The 16,926-nt window shown below is 51.3% G+C and overlaps 7 protein-coding genes across 7 annotated transcripts; 4 read left to right on the top strand and 3 right to left on the bottom strand.

Annotated features, from left to right (window-relative positions):
* Nucleotides 1–204: 204 nt before the first annotated feature.
* Nucleotides 205–1,263, bottom strand: ASPGLDRAFT_47601 (60S ribosomal protein uL5). Its single transcript, XM_022546709.1, has 4 exons — nt 1,222–1,263; nt 999–1,146; nt 662–911; nt 205–591 (listed from the first exon to the last, which is right to left on the bottom strand). Exons 1-4 carry the CDS (start codon nt 1,222–1,224, stop codon nt 465–467), a joined length of 528 nt encoding a protein of 175 aa, XP_022400595.1. The 5' UTR covers nt 1,225–1,263; the 3' UTR covers nt 205–464.
* Nucleotides 1,264–1,405: 142 nt separating this feature from the next.
* Nucleotides 1,406–2,738, top strand: ASPGLDRAFT_47600 (small nuclear ribonucleoprotein-associated protein). The gene is made up of 6 exons (XM_022546708.1): nt 1,406–1,576; nt 1,654–1,662; nt 1,725–1,796; nt 1,859–2,285; nt 2,350–2,394; nt 2,449–2,738. The coding sequence occupies exons 1-6, from the start codon at nt 1,550–1,552 to the stop codon at nt 2,526–2,528; spliced, it is 660 nt and encodes a 219-aa protein (XP_022400594.1). The 5' UTR covers nt 1,406–1,549; the 3' UTR covers nt 2,529–2,738.
* A 317-nt stretch (nt 2,739–3,055) lies between these two features.
* On the top strand, nt 3,056–3,809 carry ASPGLDRAFT_172185 (pyruvate transporter MPC1; the record flags this gene model as incomplete). Its single annotated transcript, XM_022542760.1, has 4 exons — nt 3,056–3,128; nt 3,324–3,396; nt 3,494–3,652; nt 3,734–3,809. 4 exons carry the CDS (start codon nt 3,056–3,058, stop codon nt 3,807–3,809), a joined length of 381 nt encoding a protein of 126 aa, XP_022400593.1.
* Nucleotides 3,810–4,052: 243 nt separating this feature from the next.
* ASPGLDRAFT_150314 (putative amino acid transporter) lies at nt 4,053–6,826 on the bottom strand. Its single transcript, XM_022542136.1, has 2 exons — nt 4,498–6,826; nt 4,053–4,441 (listed from the first exon to the last, which is right to left on the bottom strand). Exons 1-2 carry the CDS (start codon nt 6,565–6,567, stop codon nt 4,277–4,279), a joined length of 2,235 nt encoding a protein of 744 aa, XP_022400592.1. The 5' UTR covers nt 6,568–6,826; the 3' UTR covers nt 4,053–4,276.
* A 359-nt stretch (nt 6,827–7,185) lies between these two features.
* Nucleotides 7,186–11,012, top strand: ASPGLDRAFT_35899 (putative cation chloride cotransporter; the record flags this gene model as incomplete). Its single annotated transcript, XM_022544623.1, has 2 exons — nt 7,186–7,690; nt 7,750–11,012. 2 exons carry the CDS (start codon nt 7,186–7,188, stop codon nt 11,010–11,012), a joined length of 3,768 nt encoding a protein of 1,255 aa, XP_022400591.1.
* A 428-nt stretch (nt 11,013–11,440) lies between these two features.
* Nucleotides 11,441–13,126, top strand: erg12 (mevalonate kinase; the record flags this gene model as incomplete). The annotated part of the gene is made up of 2 exons (XM_022540678.1): nt 11,441–11,669; nt 11,727–13,126. The coding sequence occupies 2 exons, from the start codon at nt 11,441–11,443 to the stop codon at nt 13,124–13,126; spliced, it is 1,629 nt and encodes a 542-aa protein (XP_022400590.1).
* Nucleotides 13,127–13,575: 449 nt separating this feature from the next.
* ASPGLDRAFT_126804 (uncharacterized protein) lies at nt 13,576–15,739 on the bottom strand (the record flags this gene model as incomplete). The annotated part of the gene is made up of 2 exons (XM_022540675.1): nt 13,576–15,630; nt 15,686–15,739. 2 exons carry the CDS (start codon nt 15,737–15,739, stop codon nt 13,576–13,578), a joined length of 2,109 nt encoding a protein of 702 aa, XP_022400589.1.
* Between the last annotated feature and the right edge of the window lie 1,187 nt (nt 15,740–16,926).

Here is a 16,926-nt window from a genome sequence, read left to right as displayed (position 1 = left end):
CAGTTCCGAGTATAACGGACGAGGTCCAGACACTCGGAAAGAGAGGACTACAAACAACCGTGGTTGAAATGGTTGTTTGAGAGAAAGAGGAAAAGCCTTGTTGGAAGACCTTTCCTCGCCTCCGACGGCCGCCTCCATGACCAGAATGGTGCATGGAGAAAAGAAAAGCAAGCATCATCAAAAACATCTTTTCAACAATGGTTATGCGGAAACATTCACCCTTCGTGAAGCCTTCATTGTGAAAAGTAGATGCGTTTTTCTGTAAAACTTGGTAGTTTGATATCGCTAAAACACATCTAACTTTATGTCGTGGTAAGGAGTATTTGGAGTGCGACATGCCCGGAACGAGAAAACGCCTGCCGCCCTTTTTTCTTTCGGAAGAAAAGTTTTTGTTCAATTCATCGTAAAATAAACACGACCCCCACACGCTTTTCCCCAGAAGGCCCATGAAGGAGATATCATATTTACCGGACGATACCGTCGAAGCGGTTCTTGAACCACTTGATGGTCTCGGTATTGTTGATGCGGTGGTTGACACCGACCTGGGACTTGCAGCGGCGGCGCTTGGCGACGTGCTCACCGGGACGGGTCCTGTTGAGAATCAATCAGTCTCTTCCTCCACTTCGAAGTATTTTGCGGTTGTCGGGAAAGGTGCACTCACATGCAGCAGTAGAAGTCCATACCGTAGATACCAATGCCGGGGTCGTACTTGATACCCAAGTCGATGTGCTCGCTGATACCGAAGCCGAAGTTACCGGTCTCGGAGAAGTTCCTCTTTCTCAACTCGTACTCCTTGACCTTGAGGCCACGCTCGAGAATCTCCTCGGCCTTGGCGCCACGGACGGTAACGTGAACGGAGATCTTTTCGTTACGACGGATACCGAAGGTACGGACAGTGTAGCGGGCCTTGCCTAATCACGCAAATCCATGTCAGCCCGGGTCTCCGACAATTTTTTTTTTTTTTTTCCCTCTCGATTCCGGGGAAAAGGTCGCCTTACTGTAAACCGGAGTCTGACCAGACAGCTGCTCAAGCACCTTGGCGGCACGAGTAAGTCTGTCACCAGACTCACCAACACTGATGTTCAGAACCAGCTTCTGGATGCGCAGCTCGCGCATGGGGTTGGCGCTCTTGTCCTTTCCGTCCGACTGCATAGCGAAAATTAGAAATGTTCAAACTCGAGAATTTTTGTATTATTTTTTTTTTGTATGGTTAGAACATACCATGATGATTCCTTGGGCGTTGAATTGGTCGACTGAAGTTTGAAAAACACACGGAAAAGAAAGGTTGTAAAAAGTAAGTGTTCTGTGTGGGCTGGACGTGGGAAGCGAGAAAGCCCTTAGCGTCTTGGCATCATTTGGCGCTAACCGCAGAGCCGCGTCCGATCCCGACTTTGGGTGGCCGCAGCAGAGAACGACAGCTTAGCTAAAGTTGATAGCAGAGCTCCAGCAGACAGACAGACAGACAAGAAGGTACCTTCTTCTGTCTTCTATTTATTCATTCTTTGGTATATTTGGCTAAAGTCGCACTCGTGCGCACTTTCCTGCCATCATGGCGGCCAACAGGCAGGGCAAGATGGTGAGTTATCTTCATTGCTGGCTTCGATACGCGCTAGGAACCAGAGCTGGGCTAACGTCTTTTCTTTTCATCTCTAGCAAAACCTCGTAAGCTTCTCGAACGCCCTTGGTGTTTGGCTTCAGTGATGGGAGACTGATTGCTGTGACAGATCAACTACCAGATGAGAGTGACGCTCAATGATGGCCGACAAATGACCGGACAAATGCTCGCGTTCGATAAGGTAATTGATAACAGCTAACCCAGCATGGCCACTACCGTGTCTAACTAACTGTACCATTACAGCACATGAACATCGTCCTCGCTGATACAGAAGAATTCCGTCGCGTCAAGCGGAAATCCAAGCCCGCGGCTGGCCCGAACAACGCTCCGCTCGTCGAGGCTGAAGAGAAGCGCACCCTTGGACTTACGATCGTGCGCGGTACCCACGTTGTTTCCTGCTCCGTCGACGGTCCTCCCCCAGCCGATCCCTCTTCGCGACTCGGAACAAGTGTGCCTGGCGCTGCGACCGCCGCTGCTACCCTCGCGGCCGGCCCAGGTATCAGCAAGCCCGCTGGACGAGGCCTTCCTATCGGCCTTGGAGGTCCTGCTGCTGGTGTTGGTGTTGGTGCTGGTGCTCCCCCGCCGGGTGGTTTTGGTTTCCCTCCGGCTGGTTTCCCTGGTGGTCCGCCGCCGGGCTTCGCTGGACGTGGAGCCCCTCCGGGAGGTCCCCGTAAGCTTCCCTTTCACAACGATTATTGAAAGGCTCAAGTGGCATGCTGACTTTTATGATTTAGCTGGCTTTGGTCCGCCTCCAGGATTTGCTCCACAGGGTGCTCCTCGTAAGTGTTTCCAAGACGATCTCATATGAGGACTATACTAACATTTGACTACAGCGGGCGCTTTCCAACCACCTCCGGGCTTCCAGCCCCCGGGACAAGGACGAGGATTCCCTCCGCCGGGATTCGGACGGTGATTTGATCGTGGGAAGGAAGAATAACATGGCTACATTCGAACTCTCGACCGCGAACTGAGCACGGCTGGCTGTTCAATTGGAGACAAGACGAGAAGGAGGAAAAGGAAAACGACAAAAACAAAAGATCTATCCTATTCGACCATGAAGAGGCCGAGCATACCGATATTCTACCAGGCAAAGGCGTTACGGCGCGTGCGGTTGACAGACATGACCCCGAGAGGACGAAACCCAAGGTCGACCAAACCTTTTTCCGGGATCAACCAGAAGTAATGTTAGATACATACATGGATATTTTGCGCAATCATAATAGTTTTTATTCTTTTGCAAATGCGCGTATGCTCTATGGCGTACTTCCGTAAAGCGACTCCGCATCTGATGCACGTGACCCTCCGCCGGTTAACTCCGAAACGAGTTTGGCAGCGGAAGCGCCCACCTTCTTGTCCGTCAACGGTCAGTTTTAGCGCAAGCTCTCCTCTCACTCTCCCACTCTCTCCCACGTTTTCTCGTTTCTTTTGATACTTGGCAAAATGGCCGCCGCGATCAAGGCAATCAACGCGAAGATCCGCTCCAACAAGGTCTTGGACTATGTCTGCTCGACCCGTACGTATTACCCGCCTGAGTTCCCCCAATAATGCATTCCGGCCGAGACACGAGACCACCACGATGCACATATGATACCATCTGTATATGCAAGGACAGCCAATAGATCGCCAGAATGAACACCAACCCTATGAATGGGGCTATCTACATGTGTATCGCGGACAGATAGCTAACGGACTTTGCCCCGGCGTTTAGACTTCTGGGGCCCGGTCTCCAACTTCGGTATCCCCATCGCTGCCGTGATGGACACCCAGAAGGACCCTGAGATGTACGCTTCCGCTCCCCTCAGTACCATCGAGTTGCGCTTTCGCCGCGCCTTTCCTACCCCATATACAGACACAGACACAGACACTAACACTAACCAGCATCTCCGGAACAATGACCGGCGCTCTCACCGTCTACTCGGCTACCTTCATGCGCTACGCCCTCGCCGTCTCGCCCGCCAACTACCTCCTCTTCGGCTGCCACCTGGTTAACTTCTCCGCCCAGGCTACGCAGGGTTATCGGTACTTGAACTACTGGAAGTGCGTTTCCCCACTTGACCCATAAGCATGGCTGACTTGCGTCTGGGAGAAACAAAGAAAAGAAGCTAATTTATGATGTAGCTGGGGAGGCCGGGAAGCTCAGCTTGCTGCGCGCGGCGTGCAGACGGGTAAGGAGGCTACTGAGGCTGGGGCATAAAAGTAATGATGGGGTTTTGTGGCTTTTTTTTTGTTGTTATATAGTTGTATAGCTTGTATGCATGCATTATTTTTGATATTTGTTGAGCTGTGTAACTTGAAGATGTCCGTTTATATGTGTTTTCACATAGACTCGATGATTGGGTGTTGCGATGAAACGTATACATACGTACTACTCGTGGAGAACAATTTCACCCCTCAGATATTGCAAAAACCGGAAAGACGAAGATACTCTAAAATTAATGCATTGTATTGACTATTGAGACATTCTAACAAGTCATTCTACCAAGCAAATGCTGAAAAATACAAACCAAGGAAACATAAATACACAAAAGCATCGTAACTTCCATCCAAAACTGAGAAAGATAAAGTCAAAAACATGGCTAAACAGACAAACGCCGTAGCCTGCAAAAGAAAAGCGAGAGAGTTGCTAGTCGTGTAACGATCGTAAGGGAGTCATGTCGTGATTCATGAATCGCAGTATCCGGGGGTCTTTTCGACTTCTCCGCTAACCCAGTTGGAGAGGGTTAGTGTTGTCGTGTAGATACAGCCGAGGATACCAAAGCATGCGAGAGTGATGTCCAGGATCTTTTGTCGTTGGGATCGGGCGCAGCCTCTGAGATGTAGGATTGGCTAGAGTTCAACGTTAGTTATTATGGAGACTGTTAGAGGAGATAAAAGAAGCTTACCGGGTACACGTAGACCAAAGGCACACAAGCGAAACTGCCAACAACCGACACGAACTTGTCGAGGTCTGCGGCGCCACCCCACGCAATGACAGCACAGAACAAAACGAGGAAGAAACGGAAACAATTCTTCTGCCATTTGATGCGCGGGTTGTACTTACCGCTGCGCGTAAACATTCCGTTCTCCATGATACGAATAGCCGGGAACAGCTGCAGTGGGGTGGACAGGAGAATCGCCATCGAGTAGAGAAGCTGGACTGCGTTCACGAACTTGTTGTCCTGCGGCATGTTGAGGAGCACGACAGTTCTGGTCTCGGATCCGAAGGCTGCGTAGCTGAGGGCACCTGCGGAGAGGAAGATGGTTGTGATGATTATCATGATAAGAGCGAGGACACCGGGGAATTGCTCCGGGCGCTTCATGGATTCCTGGATTGGAAGAATAAGGCCAATGCCTTCAAATGTGAAGATAGCAGTTCCGATAAAGAGCGTCCATGAAGATGAGTTGAAGTTCTTCATGTCTGCGACGCCGCCTTGCGATACAATATGACTGGCATCGTAGTAGTAAAGATAGATCAAGCCCAGCATGATGAACAAATCTGCAATGAGGGCAGTGAATCCGAGTTTGCTGATATCACGGAATAATGAAAGGGGAAGGAAAAAGAGCACTTGCAGCAATATCAACCACTTGACGTCGATGAATGATTTGCACTTGCTGACAGCAAGGATAAACGCCTGCAAGTTTTCGGCCGTGAAGACCGTGTACGCAGCCACGAACCCGAGTTGGCTGATCACAATCGAACTTAGAATAATGTGCCGAAACTGCTTTCCGTAAAGAATACCTCCCATGTCACCAAATGAACCGTCAACCCTCAATCGAGTATTAACCAAAAGGACGAAACAATAGTAACTAAGAAGCGATACACCAAGCAGCACCAAACTGCTGAAGAGCATGCCTCCGTTAAAAAAGGCCTTGGGCAAAAAGAGAACACCAGTGCCCATGAAAGCCTTGAGCAGAAGCATAGCCGCTCCCCACCTGTCATTGGTTCCAGTCACACCTCGGGGCTTGCGTACCCTCTTGCCGGCCGCATCTCGTCGTTGAAGAAGGGCAGTTTCCTCTCCTATCCATTCGCCTTCGCCTTCGCCTTCGTCCCATGTATCAGAGCCAAAATACTCGTCTGGTCCCAAGACCTCGTCGTCTTCTTCGAGCTCTTCACCTGCGAAGTGGCCGTAAAGGGTCAAGAACTCGAGGAAGCTGCTTGTCGGCAGGTGAGGCTGAGTCGGTGCTGGTCGTGCACTTGAGCCACTGATACTCTCTTCATAGGGATAGCCCACCGTTCTTCGTATATGATCTCTCCGGAATCCTCCTGGCACCCGGATCGTGTTGATGTCCATTGTTTCGGCGTCCGGGAGCGGCCGCGTGTGACTAAAACTCTTGCTTCGGTGTGGTTTCCCTGGAAGATCCCCTTCCTCTGCTTGTTGCGCCCACTTGTATATCTGTCTCGTCACATCGCCTCCCTGGAGTTTCAAGCTAGAGAACTCATCGTCGCCATTACTCGTCGAGTCTTGCCAGGAACTCGCGGGCCGGCTAGGCGAACCCTGATGGGGCTGTACCAAGTGTCTCTTGACGACTTCCGGGTCCTCGACCGGAGCTCCAGCGTGGCTTGGGCTATCCGTGTTGGATCTGTTGTCAAAAGAGCCGTAGATGGACTTGACCGGCCGCAAAGCGGGAGACGCGGTTTGCCCTATCTGTGTTTCGAGTCTTGGGGATGAACGACCTGGGATATCCTGGAGACCCGACGCGATCATCGATTGTCCAGGACCTGGCAAGGAGGACTGGTTCTCGACTCTCTGGAGGTCTGGGTCCGATCCGGTGGGCAATGGATGCGATGGTAAATGTCTAGCCGGAGACGATCCCGGTGACGAAGGTATTCCAGACACCAACCGTGCCATTGAAGATTGCCGCGGTCTTCCATTTACCGAAGGAGATCCAGAACGCATCTCGGAGATCGGCACGGGCGTTATTGATCGAGGTTGGCGGGACGAGCCCTCTCCGTTATCTGGAGGTTGTGCCATTATTCAAACACCACCGTGACTAGCCTTCTCTTTCCGATTCCCACTTCAACTGTCGGGTTATGCCAGGGATTGTGATATTAATTTGTAAATTCGTACGATTCGATGCGCAGAGACCTTGACTCCTGGGATAGCGAGCGACGCGCTTAAGTAGCGGAGAAGTGACGAAAGAGGCCGATTAGATACGAGCAACACCAGATAAGGACTCGGAGACGACTTCTCACGAACGAATGAGTCTGTTGTTCAAGAAAGCCACGCGAGAAAACGAGAAAGTTGGAGAAATGAAGCGATTCGGACTCTTTCACCGTTCAGCTAGCCAAAGCGTCGAATCCCGTGACTGGCGGTGGATTGGCCGATTTGCACTGTTTGTCCGGTGAGGTCATCGCCAATGCCGGCTGCGAATTTTCCCTTTTTGGTCTGTGAAGGGCATCGGTTCACATATATTGTTACTATTTGTTACTTGTTTCGACTCTCTTTTGTTTTTAGCGATCGTTTTTTCTGTTTTGTTGCGAATCTGAAACCCCGGCTTGCCGAGGCATTTCAATGTTTACGATTCTTACGTGAAGAAACCGAATTCGCCTCCAGGTACCTGAGACTATCAGCATCAATCGCATCAGTCTCATGGCAGACGGCCAGTCCATGTCTCGGAGAACACCCAATTTCTCGACGCGAACCCCCGAAGAGGATGTCTCCAGGCTTGCTCCCAGCGATTCGGCGCATGCATCACCCGAGGAGAGCAGCGGGTTCCTCCAGTCCTGGCGCCACAGGCTGTCATTTCGACCATATGAACCATTGAACTCCTCGTCATCTCGACCGGCCAATCGTCAGCGTCATTCGTTACCCTCGAACTTTTTTAGCGATCTCTTTCGTTGGTGGGATAAACGGGACAATGGAGAGGGTGAAGGGCAGGAAAGGGCACGATCCCATGTGTCGCTTTCTGCTGGTCCGTTAAGGGAGTCTAGCCGCGACAGGAGTAAGGTCCAGAGTCGACCCAAGGTGGAGGGATCTGACAAACTGGGGACGTTCTCGGGAGTATTTGTCCCCACGACGCTGAACGTGCTGAGCATTCTGATGTTCCTGCGTTTTGGGTTTATCCTCGGGCAAGCTGGCTTGCTGGGAATTCTGGGTGAGTGGTGTTTTCTGTCTGCACATCGCTGCAGCTGCTAATAGTGTGGTGGGAAATAGGACTACTTCTCGTTTCCTATACTATCAACCTCGTCACCACCATGTCTCTTTCTGCCATTGCAACAAATGGAACTGTTAAAGGGGGCGGCGCATACTATTTGATCTCTCGGTCTTTGGGACCGGAATTTGGCGGTTCCATTGGTATTGTGTTTTACCTGGGATATGTTCTGAACACCGGAATGAACGCTGTCGGTCTGGTAGACTGCTTTGCGCAAAACTTCGGAACAGAATCTGGAACTTGGGGCAACTTCCTTCAGGAAGGATTCTGGTGGGAGTACCTCTGGGGGACTGTTGTCTTGATCCTATGCACCGGGATCTGCTTGGCCGGAAGCTCCATATTCTCTCGAGCAAGCAATGGGTTACTTGTGGTCTTGCTGGTGGCAACTTTTAGTATCCCGGTATCAGTATTGGTCATGCAGCCATTCAGCATCCCGCGACTCGGGATTGAATTTACGGGACTGAGTCTTCGAACATTGATGGAGAATCTCAAGCCAAGGTTCACGAAGCATGCGGCTGGCAGCCAAATCCCCGGACGGGAGAATTTCCAGGATCTTTTTGGAATTCTGTTTCCTGCTACCGGAGGTATCTTTGCCGGTGCCAGCATGTCCGGAGATTTGAAAAATCCCAGCAGGTCAATTCCCTCCGGGACGCTCTCTGGTTTGGCATTGACCTTTGTCACTTATACCCTGGTTATTCTCGCCATGGCTGCGTCAATAACAAGAGCGTCTCTTTATAATAATGCCAACGTTATGCAAGTGGTCAATCTCTCTGGTGTGGTCATTCTTCTCGGAGAGTTTGCGACGTCCTTTTTCTCTTCTCTAATGGGAGTGATCGGTTCCGCAAAGCTCCTCCAGGCCATTGCTCGAGACAGCCTACTTCCAGGGCTGAGCATCTTTGGCCAAGGCACCAAGAAGCATGACGAGCCTATCTACGCCATTATCATGACTTATGTTGTCGCCCAGCTTACGATGCTTTTTGATATCAACCAGATCGCGTCTTTTGTCACGATGACCTATCTCATGACATTCTTAGTGACCAACTTGGCGTGTTTCCTGCTTAAGATTGGTTCTGCTCCTAACTTCCGGCCGTCTTTCCATTACTTCAACTGGCAAACTGCCGCTGCCGGGACGTTAGTCAGTGGGATTAGCATGTTTTTTGTGGACGGTCTCTATGCGGGCGGTTGCGTTGGTATTCTAGCCTTGTTATTCCTACTGATTCACTACAACTCGCCTCCCAAGCCGTGGGGCGACGTCAGCCAGAGTTTGATCTACCACCAAGTGCGCAAATACTTGCTCCGTCTACGACAAGAGCATGTCAAATTCTGGCGCCCACAGATTTTGCTGTTCGTTAGCAATATTGACGACCAAGAGAAAATGGTCTCGTTCTGCAACTCCCTGAAAAAGGGGGCGCTTTTTGTGCTTGGCCACGTCCTCGTGACGGAGGATTTCACCGCGGCTGTTCCTGAAGCACGTCGCCAGCAGAGCGCGTGGACAAAGTTTGTAGAATCCTCGAAAGTCAAAGCTTTCGTCAACATGGCCGTGTCTCCATCTGCTGAATGGGGCATCCGGAACGTCGTCTTGAATGCGGGTCTGGGAGGGATGCGGCCTAATATTGTCATTATTGATCAGTTCCGCAGAGGGCAGTCGTTGGTGGAGACGCTGAATGCCAACCGGGAGGAGCCCGGGATGAGCTGCAAGAGCTACGTGACTGTCCTCGACGATCTTTTGTTCAAGCTACGGATCAACGTTGCGGTGGCTAAAGGATTTGAGCATCTTGAGTTCCCTAGAGCTGATGGGCAGAATACCAAACGGTACATTGATCTCTGGCCCATTCAGATGTCTGCGGCACTGGGAGCGGACAGCGAAAGCAAACAGAATGTGCTTACGACAAATTTCGACACTTATACCCTGATTCTTCAGTTGGGATGCATTCTCAACACGGTTCCGTCGTGGAAGAAATCTTACAAGCTACGGGTAGCAGTCTTCGTCGAGTATGAGACAGATGTCGAAGACGAGCGCATACGGGTTGAAGCGCTTCTCGAGAAACTAAGAATCGAAGCTGAAGTCCTGGTTTTCTGGCTGGCGTGTGGTGATTCGAAAATGTATCGGGCAATCGTTAACGGCGACAGGTCGCCGGGAATGGAAGAGGCCCGGGAGAAGGCCCATGAAGTGCTGAAGGATGAAGAATGGTGGCAGGAGATTCAGAGAATACGCCGCAGCGCCAGGGGACAAAGAGGCTCGGGTCCTAATCGACCAGGTCGTGTTTCCAGTTGGCATCCGTCAAGCCACGATGGCGGATCAAAGTTGCAAAACCCCAAGATTGGTGGATTGAAGCGATTCATCAACTCGTCGGACGGCCGTCGCCGGTCGATTTCCAGTTTCCGGACAACTGGCAACGTTAACTTTGGAATGCAAACACACCATCTCCTTGATGCGCTCGTGGATTATGATATCACAGATATCACCAGTGATAGCAGTGATAGCAGCAGCAGCAGCAGCGATAGCGATGAAAGCGCATTTGAGCCATACGTCGACGACCCGGGTAGCGGCAGCGATGATGACAGTGATGATAACAACCGCAGGGATGAGGCTGACAGTAACACAATGACCGGAGTCCAAGCGCCACGCATCTCAAGTCCGAGTCAATCCGCACTATCTCCGGGTACAGTTCCTCATGAAGAGGAAGCCGAAGCTTCTGATGCTGCAGGACCATCAATGGTATCTGTCATTCCCCCTTCCGAAGAGGGAAGTTTTTCACCCCGGAGCCAAGAACCACCTGTACGGCCTAAACCCAGTCGTTCCCCATCCAGCAACCGCTTCAGCTCGTCGCCCATTCCGGAGCCCCGAGTCAATGCGGACGAGACTGGGGGTCCGTCTATTATGTTTGCGGCCAACTCACCACCGCCTCAATCCTCGCCGGAGAGTAAGGCTGACTCGATTTACACCCGTCATTTATGCGCCCCTGGCAGTGCACCAGCAGGAACAGCAGGACCAGCATCTGGCTACCCCAGCCAAGCGGCTGTACCGCTGTCGTTCAATGACCTGCCCAGTCGGGCGCAGCATCTAATTCTGAACGAGCTGATGATCCAGCAGAGTGCGGAGACAGCAGTCGTTTTCACGACGCTGCCGTCACCGAGTGATGGAACGTCGCACAGTGAAGAGGCGAGCGAATCGTATCTGAGTGATCTGGATGTGCTGTGGCAGGGATTGCCGCCGTGTCTGTTGGTTCATAGTAACAGCATGACGGTGACGATGAATCTTTGAGTAGAAGGTCCGAATGATTATGATTGCGACTGGTTTTCTTCCCTTTTGGCGTTTATGTAGATGCAGGTGTATATGCGGGTAAGATGGACATGTATATACGACCCAACTAAATAGAAATCTGATAAAAATTTGCTGTATATATAAGAAGCGTCTTCTACTGTCTTGTAACTATGCTATTGTCTTGATCGCATATTATATACCCCTATAGAGTGGTCAGCACTATTGTGACAAACGCGATTGGCCTGGTCCGTGTTTACTCTAGTACTTCCAAGATGTTCCTAACAATTGTCCTTCTTTCTATTCTCTTCCTTCTGTTTGTGTATTTTGCCTATAACCCCCCAGTTCCTCTTCCTTTTCCATCTTATCCTTACTCTCCTCCTTACTCTCCTGATCCTGTTGCGCCCTCCTTTACCGCCTTCCCCCTGACGATGCCCAGTCGCGGCCGCAAGAAGAACACCAGCTTCAGAGCCAAACATCACCGAACCATGTCGAGTCAGAATAGCATCAAGTCAGCTGTGGTCAGAAATTGCGTGCGCGAGTACGACAGCCCCGACAGCCTCGACAGTTCCGACGGCGATGTCTCCTCGACCACCCCCTGTACGTCCGCATCGAGTACCACCACCACTACTGCCACCACCTCAGCTCCTACACCCACCAGTTCCTCCTCGCATAATACTCTCCCCAACGGCGTCTCGATAAGCACCAGCGCAGAAGAAAGGACAAATAGAAAGAATATGGCTGCTCGCAAAGCATCGTCGCCAATGGCGCCCGCCTTTATGGTGTCAGCCCCCGGAAAGGTCATCGTCTACGGCGAACATGCAGTCGTTCACGGCAAGGCAGCCATGGCAGCGGCTATTTCGCTGCGGTCTTACCTGCACGTCACGACGCTTTCGAAATCGCATCACGCAGTCACATTGAATTTTAGGGATATCGGGCTGGATCATACGTGGGACATCGACTCGCTACCCTGGGACCTCTTCCACCACCCGTCCAAGAAGAAGTTCTATTACGACCTGGTCACCACGCTGGACCCCGAACTCCTCGATGCGGTTAAGCCACACGCCGAAGCCGTCTCACTGGGTAGACCAGATGAGCAGCGCAAGATCCACGTCCGCTCCGCTACTTCCTTCCTCTACCTTTTCCTCTCCCTTGGGTCGCCGCAGAGCCCCGGCGCCGTGTACACCATGCGATCGACTATCCCGATAGGCGCGGGTTTGGGAAGCAGCGCCAGCGTGTGCGTGTGTCTGAGTGCGGCGCTGTTAACCCAGATCCGCGCCCTGGCCGGCCCGCATCCCGATCAACCGTCCGACGAGGCAGAGGTGCAGATCGAGCGCATCAACCGCTGGTCGTTTGTGGGTGAGATGTGCATACACGGGAACCCCAGTGGGGTGGACAACACAGTTGCAGCAGGCGGAAAGGCATTGCTCTACAGGAGGGGTGACCCGCCCATGGTAACCCCAGTGCCCAACTTCCCCGAGGCGCGGTTGTTGCTTGTGAACACCAAGCAAAGCCGTTCAACTCTGACAGAAGTAGCCAAGGTGGGCAAGTTGAAGGCAGAGCACCCATTGGTAACAGACACAATACTCGACGCCATTGACAAGGTCACCGATGCTGCACACCAGCTCATCTGCGATCAGAAGGACAAGGGCGAGATCCTGGAGGCCCTGGGCACACTTTTCCGCATCAACCATGGCCTCCTCCTCTCGCTGGGCGTGTCGCATCCTCGACTTGAACGGATCCGCGAGCTCGTCGGCGACCTTGGCTGGACGAAACTCACTGGTGCAGGAGGCGGTGGATGTGCCATTACGCTTGTCCGCCCAGACGTGAAAGAAGAGTCACTACAGGATCTCGAGACCCAGTTAAATGCAGAGGGATTCGAAAAATACGAGACCACTCTGGGCGGCGACGGCATCGGAGTCTTATGGCCAGCAGTCCTCCGCAACGGCACCGACGAGGAAGGCGGCGAGGAGATTGACCAGCAGAAATTCGAAAACGCCATCGGGACGGACGGAATTGACCGCCTCGTCGGTGTTGGAGGTGGCGATGAGCGGCGTGAGGGATGGAAGTTCTGGAAGAGGGCGTCGGCGTCGGCGTCGGCGTCGCCGTTTCCTTGACATTGGCCATGTCCCTACGTTGATGCTGCTCCTCGACCATGCATGACGACTTTCGTTTCCCGACTTCAACCCAACTTTGACTTCTAGCATCCTTCTTTAATACCTCTTACAATATCTAGTGACGGAGAAAAAGGGACGCGTGTATGTGTTGATTGACTGATTGATTGTGTGATATGGTATATGTTTAATTCATGGTTTACTGGGCCTAATTCGATTCTATGTATAATAATTCATCCTTATTCTCTTATTTCCTTTTGTTATTGCATACCCAGGGCTTCATCTCGGTTGTCTTGTCTTGTCTTTGTGCAGTTCTTATATATCTGCTATGAATTGAAGAGCGATTGAGCATCTCGGTATTGTATACTCTCTGTATACTCTCGAAATAAACAACCATTCTCATTAATTCATACACAACTCATAACTCATACAACCAACTGATCACAACAGAACTACCCCATAGTAGTCTCCCACCCCCTCTCCATCATAACATCCATCCAATAAACATCCCTCTCACCAGCATCCGTCCTCCTCCAAACCTCCTTCACCAACTGCAAGCACACATGTATTGGTTTCGGTGGCAACACATGTAGATACGAAGTTAGACGGCCGAGGACGAATTTGCGTGTTCGCAGGACTTCGACGGCGTGTGATACATTCTCCTCATTGCTATTATCTTGATTATTGGTGTTGGTGTTGGTGTTAGACTCGTCCATTGGAACAGTAGGGAGTCGTAGCTCGCTACTCGATGCAACGAAGAGGAAGGGCTGCACGCAGCGGGTGCGGGATTCCATGGGGATGGCTTTTAGGCGCGAGAGGGTTGTTAGGGTGAATTCGGTGAGCCAGGTGTTGTAGTAGGAGTCTGTTGCTTTGGTTTTGGTTGTTGTTGTTGTTGTTGTTGTTTCTGATGGTGTTTTCTTTGGGCTGTTGATGTCGAGCCAGGGGAATTCGAAGCCGTCTAGGTTACAGTCATTGCCTAAAATTGGATCTGAGAGGAAGGGGTCTTGATCGGTCGTGCTAGTGTTTGGTGATGGTAGTCGACAACGAAGAAGGTCCGGGAAGACGCGGTATAGCTGTATTAGTCCCGTGCATCGGTAGGCCTCTGCCATAGTCAGGAGATGCCAGACGGGTGTGTCGTCGTCGCCGGGGCTGATGATTTCAGCTTCTGCGGGGTGCGCTAGTCTAAGGAGTCTTTCTTCGAGTTGCTGTGCTTGGTCGATGGCTTTTTGAGCTTGGGTGATGTCTTCTTGGGAGGTGAAGCGCTGGGCGCGGATGCGTTTTCGTTCTCGACGGACGAGTCTGCCTACTTCTTGGACTGCGGATTGAGTGTCGCGGGCGATGCCGGTCCAGGGGTGAGGCATGCGTTGGAGAACAAGTGAATCTTCCATTCCAGAGGTAGTATCAGACAGAGAGAGCGAGTCATTATCCGCGACGAAGGAGAGCAGCATCTCCCAATAGACCAAAGCTTCCTCGAAGAACTGGTAATTCTTGCTGTGTCTGGACAAAAATGAGTCCGCACCAGACGACTTGCCATTGAGGTGCTTCCGAAGTAAATTGAAGAATGAAATCCCCAGATCTTTAGGATCGTGCCAACTAGCCGTCTGCCCCAGCATGAGCAATGCCAGGAGAGACTTATCGTCCATTGCAGTCTCTTTGGTAAGAATGTCAACCGCTTCGTTCCGCATCTTCAATCCCATCGGCCCGAATTGAGGAAAGTCGTGCACTAGTGTCGCTGCGGCCATGCTTTGCATTGTTCGACACATGGCCAGTGATGATCCCCAGAGACGAGATACCGTTGTGCGAAAGGGATTCATCTGGCTATCATAGCTCGAGAACAGCGCTGCTACTTCTTTGAAGTAGTACTCGATTAAGGTCCAAGATGAGTTCCCGTTCAAGGGCCGGGGGATGCGCTGCGGCCTCAAGGACGGAGGAGGATAGCTGCGCACGATGGCCGTTGGGGAGAAGTGCTCATACTTTCGACTGCTGTCTTGGAACGCTGGTGCTGCTAGTGAAAATAGGTTCGACAAGTCTGTTGTTGCGAGATTTGTAGCGAACGGTGAGTCTGTTTGTTGGATTGATTCCTCGGATGTCGATGCTGCGACTGAGATGGGAGAGGATAAGTCGTCTAGCTCTGGTAGGGAGCCTCCGTTGAGACCCCATAGGTTTTCGCATAGAACGTTCGTTTCGTCTACATCCAGGCTGGACGGGTCTGGTAGATCCTGGGTAGCGGTAGTGGTATCGATCGTGGCGGGATTGTTCACGTCGCCCTCCTCCAACGCCGTCGGAGACATAGGTACTGGCTCGATGAATCCATCTGGTGCTCGAGTAACAGGGGACTGAGCTGCTCCGGGGGTAGCAGCATTATCAACCGTCCTTGTCATTGTAGCATTCTCAAACTGAATGCCACCGTGGTTGGTCACCCAGCGCAGCGACTGAACATATCCGGGACATCTGACACCCAGTCTAGTGCAACGATTGCAATGAGGTTTCTCTTCGCCGCATTTGACCTGTTTATGATTACTTAGTACTCTGTAGACTGTCTCTGATAAGCGCAAGACTCACGCGTTTACTCTTGCATCTAGCACAGCCATTTCGGGATTTCTTCACTCGTCGCATTTCGGATCAACCTTTGGATACAATAGAGGAGCCCAGAATAAGTTGGGAGATGCGATGAATGCGACGAGAGACCAAGCGATAAGGCATTTTGGAGGCTCTCGACGATGCGGGGATGCGACCGAGGGAAAATATTGCCTGTTTGGGATTCGACTGACTGGACCTTTGTTCATATTAAAGCTATTACTTACATATTATAATAAGAGTTGAAAGAAGTAGATGAAGACATGGTCATAAACAGTGTCTGTATGCTATGTACAAGTATGCACTTAGTTGCAAATGTGCTCGCTTTCCCTTTTGGGTTAACCCGGCAATTGACTTTTTCACCTTGTGGCTTCAGCCTCATCTTTCAGCCATCTTATCTTCATCACGATCAAAACACCGAGAGACCAACAGCGGCATTTCATTCAATCTCAGCTCTGACTTGGCCCCATGTGATAGTCAACACAATGACAACGACTGCTTTGTACGCGTACAGGCCCATACAAAGATCGTCATAGCCGGGCAAAGGGCCATACAGAGGCCATTACTAGAGAGAGAGTTCAATATGACCCGTCCGCCATTACAAAATCACTCGTGAGCAATTTCTCGATTTGTCAATCATCGGCATTCCACAAGGTCATATCGCATGTTCTTTTGCCCAGTCAGGAGTGCCAGACTGACAATCGCATTAGGTCAAGCTTTTTTTAAACCCCTTTAACTACCTCACAGCCCTAGAGCGTCCAAGCCAATCCGATCCCAAGGCGTGTCCCGGACACAGTAATGTGGAACCGAGCGCTAGCCGAAGCGGACGAAAACTTATGGCTACTATCGTGCTCTCTCCTATTCTGCGAATCGTGGCGCCCTGTCAGTGCCACTCAATCTTTTCATTTGGCTTGACCCTCAATGATCCTTGGTTATGATCCGGATTAAACCGCAAAAGTCGTGTGCCGGATGTCCATTTCTATTTCTATGGAGCACTTCCGAGGCATTTTTGAAGCCGGCACAGTGAAGATGACTTGCCTGGTTTGTCGGTCAACCCCAAAGCGAATTCCGCTTTTGGGTCATCGCTTGCGAATCTCGAGCACAGCATCTCCACCGAAATAGGCGCTAAGGATGGATCACAATCCCCTACTATTCTTATCCGCAATTGAAATTCCAGGGTGCTGCTCCACGGGACCCATGCCATGTCTTTGATTTTAGCCTTGTGA

Source organism: Aspergillus glaucus, assembly GCF_001890805.1.
Source record: "Aspergillus glaucus CBS 516.65 unplaced genomic scaffold ASPGLscaffold_11, whole genome shotgun sequence".
Lineage (NCBI taxonomy): Eukaryota > Fungi > Ascomycota > Eurotiomycetes > Eurotiales > Aspergillaceae > Aspergillus > Aspergillus glaucus.
Note: the sequence above shows the minus strand (reverse complement) of the source record. Positions and strands in the feature narration are given on the sequence as shown.

Excerpts from the sequence above, each read along its gene's own strand:
- ASPGLDRAFT_47601 (XM_022546709.1), bottom strand. Across the intron at positions 912-998 it reads TGGTCAGACTCCGGTTTACA|GCAAGGCCCGCTACACTGTC; the intron begins GTAAGGCGACCT and ends TTGCGTGATTAG. Across the intron at positions 592-661 it reads ATGGACTTCTACTGCTGCAT|GACCCGTCCCGGTGAGCACG; the intron begins GTGAGTGCACCT and ends GATTCTCAACAG.
- ASPGLDRAFT_47600 (XM_022546708.1), top strand. The coding sequence starts at position 1,550 with ATGGCGGCCAACAGGCAGGGCAAGATG. Across the intron at positions 1,797-1,858 it reads AAATGCTCGCGTTCGATAAG|CACATGAACATCGTCCTCGC; the intron begins GTAATTGATAAC and ends GTACCATTACAG. Across the intron at positions 2,286-2,349 it reads AGCCCCTCCGGGAGGTCCCC|CTGGCTTTGGTCCGCCTCCA; the intron begins GTAAGCTTCCCT and ends TTTATGATTTAG.
- ASPGLDRAFT_150314 (XM_022542136.1), bottom strand. The coding sequence starts at position 6,567 with ATGGCACAACCTCCAGATAACGGAGAGGGCTCGTCCCGCCAACCTCGA. Across the intron at positions 4,442-4,497 it reads CTTTGGTCTACGTGTACCCG|CCAATCCTACATCTCAGAGG; the intron begins GTAAGCTTCTTT and ends GTTGAACTCTAG.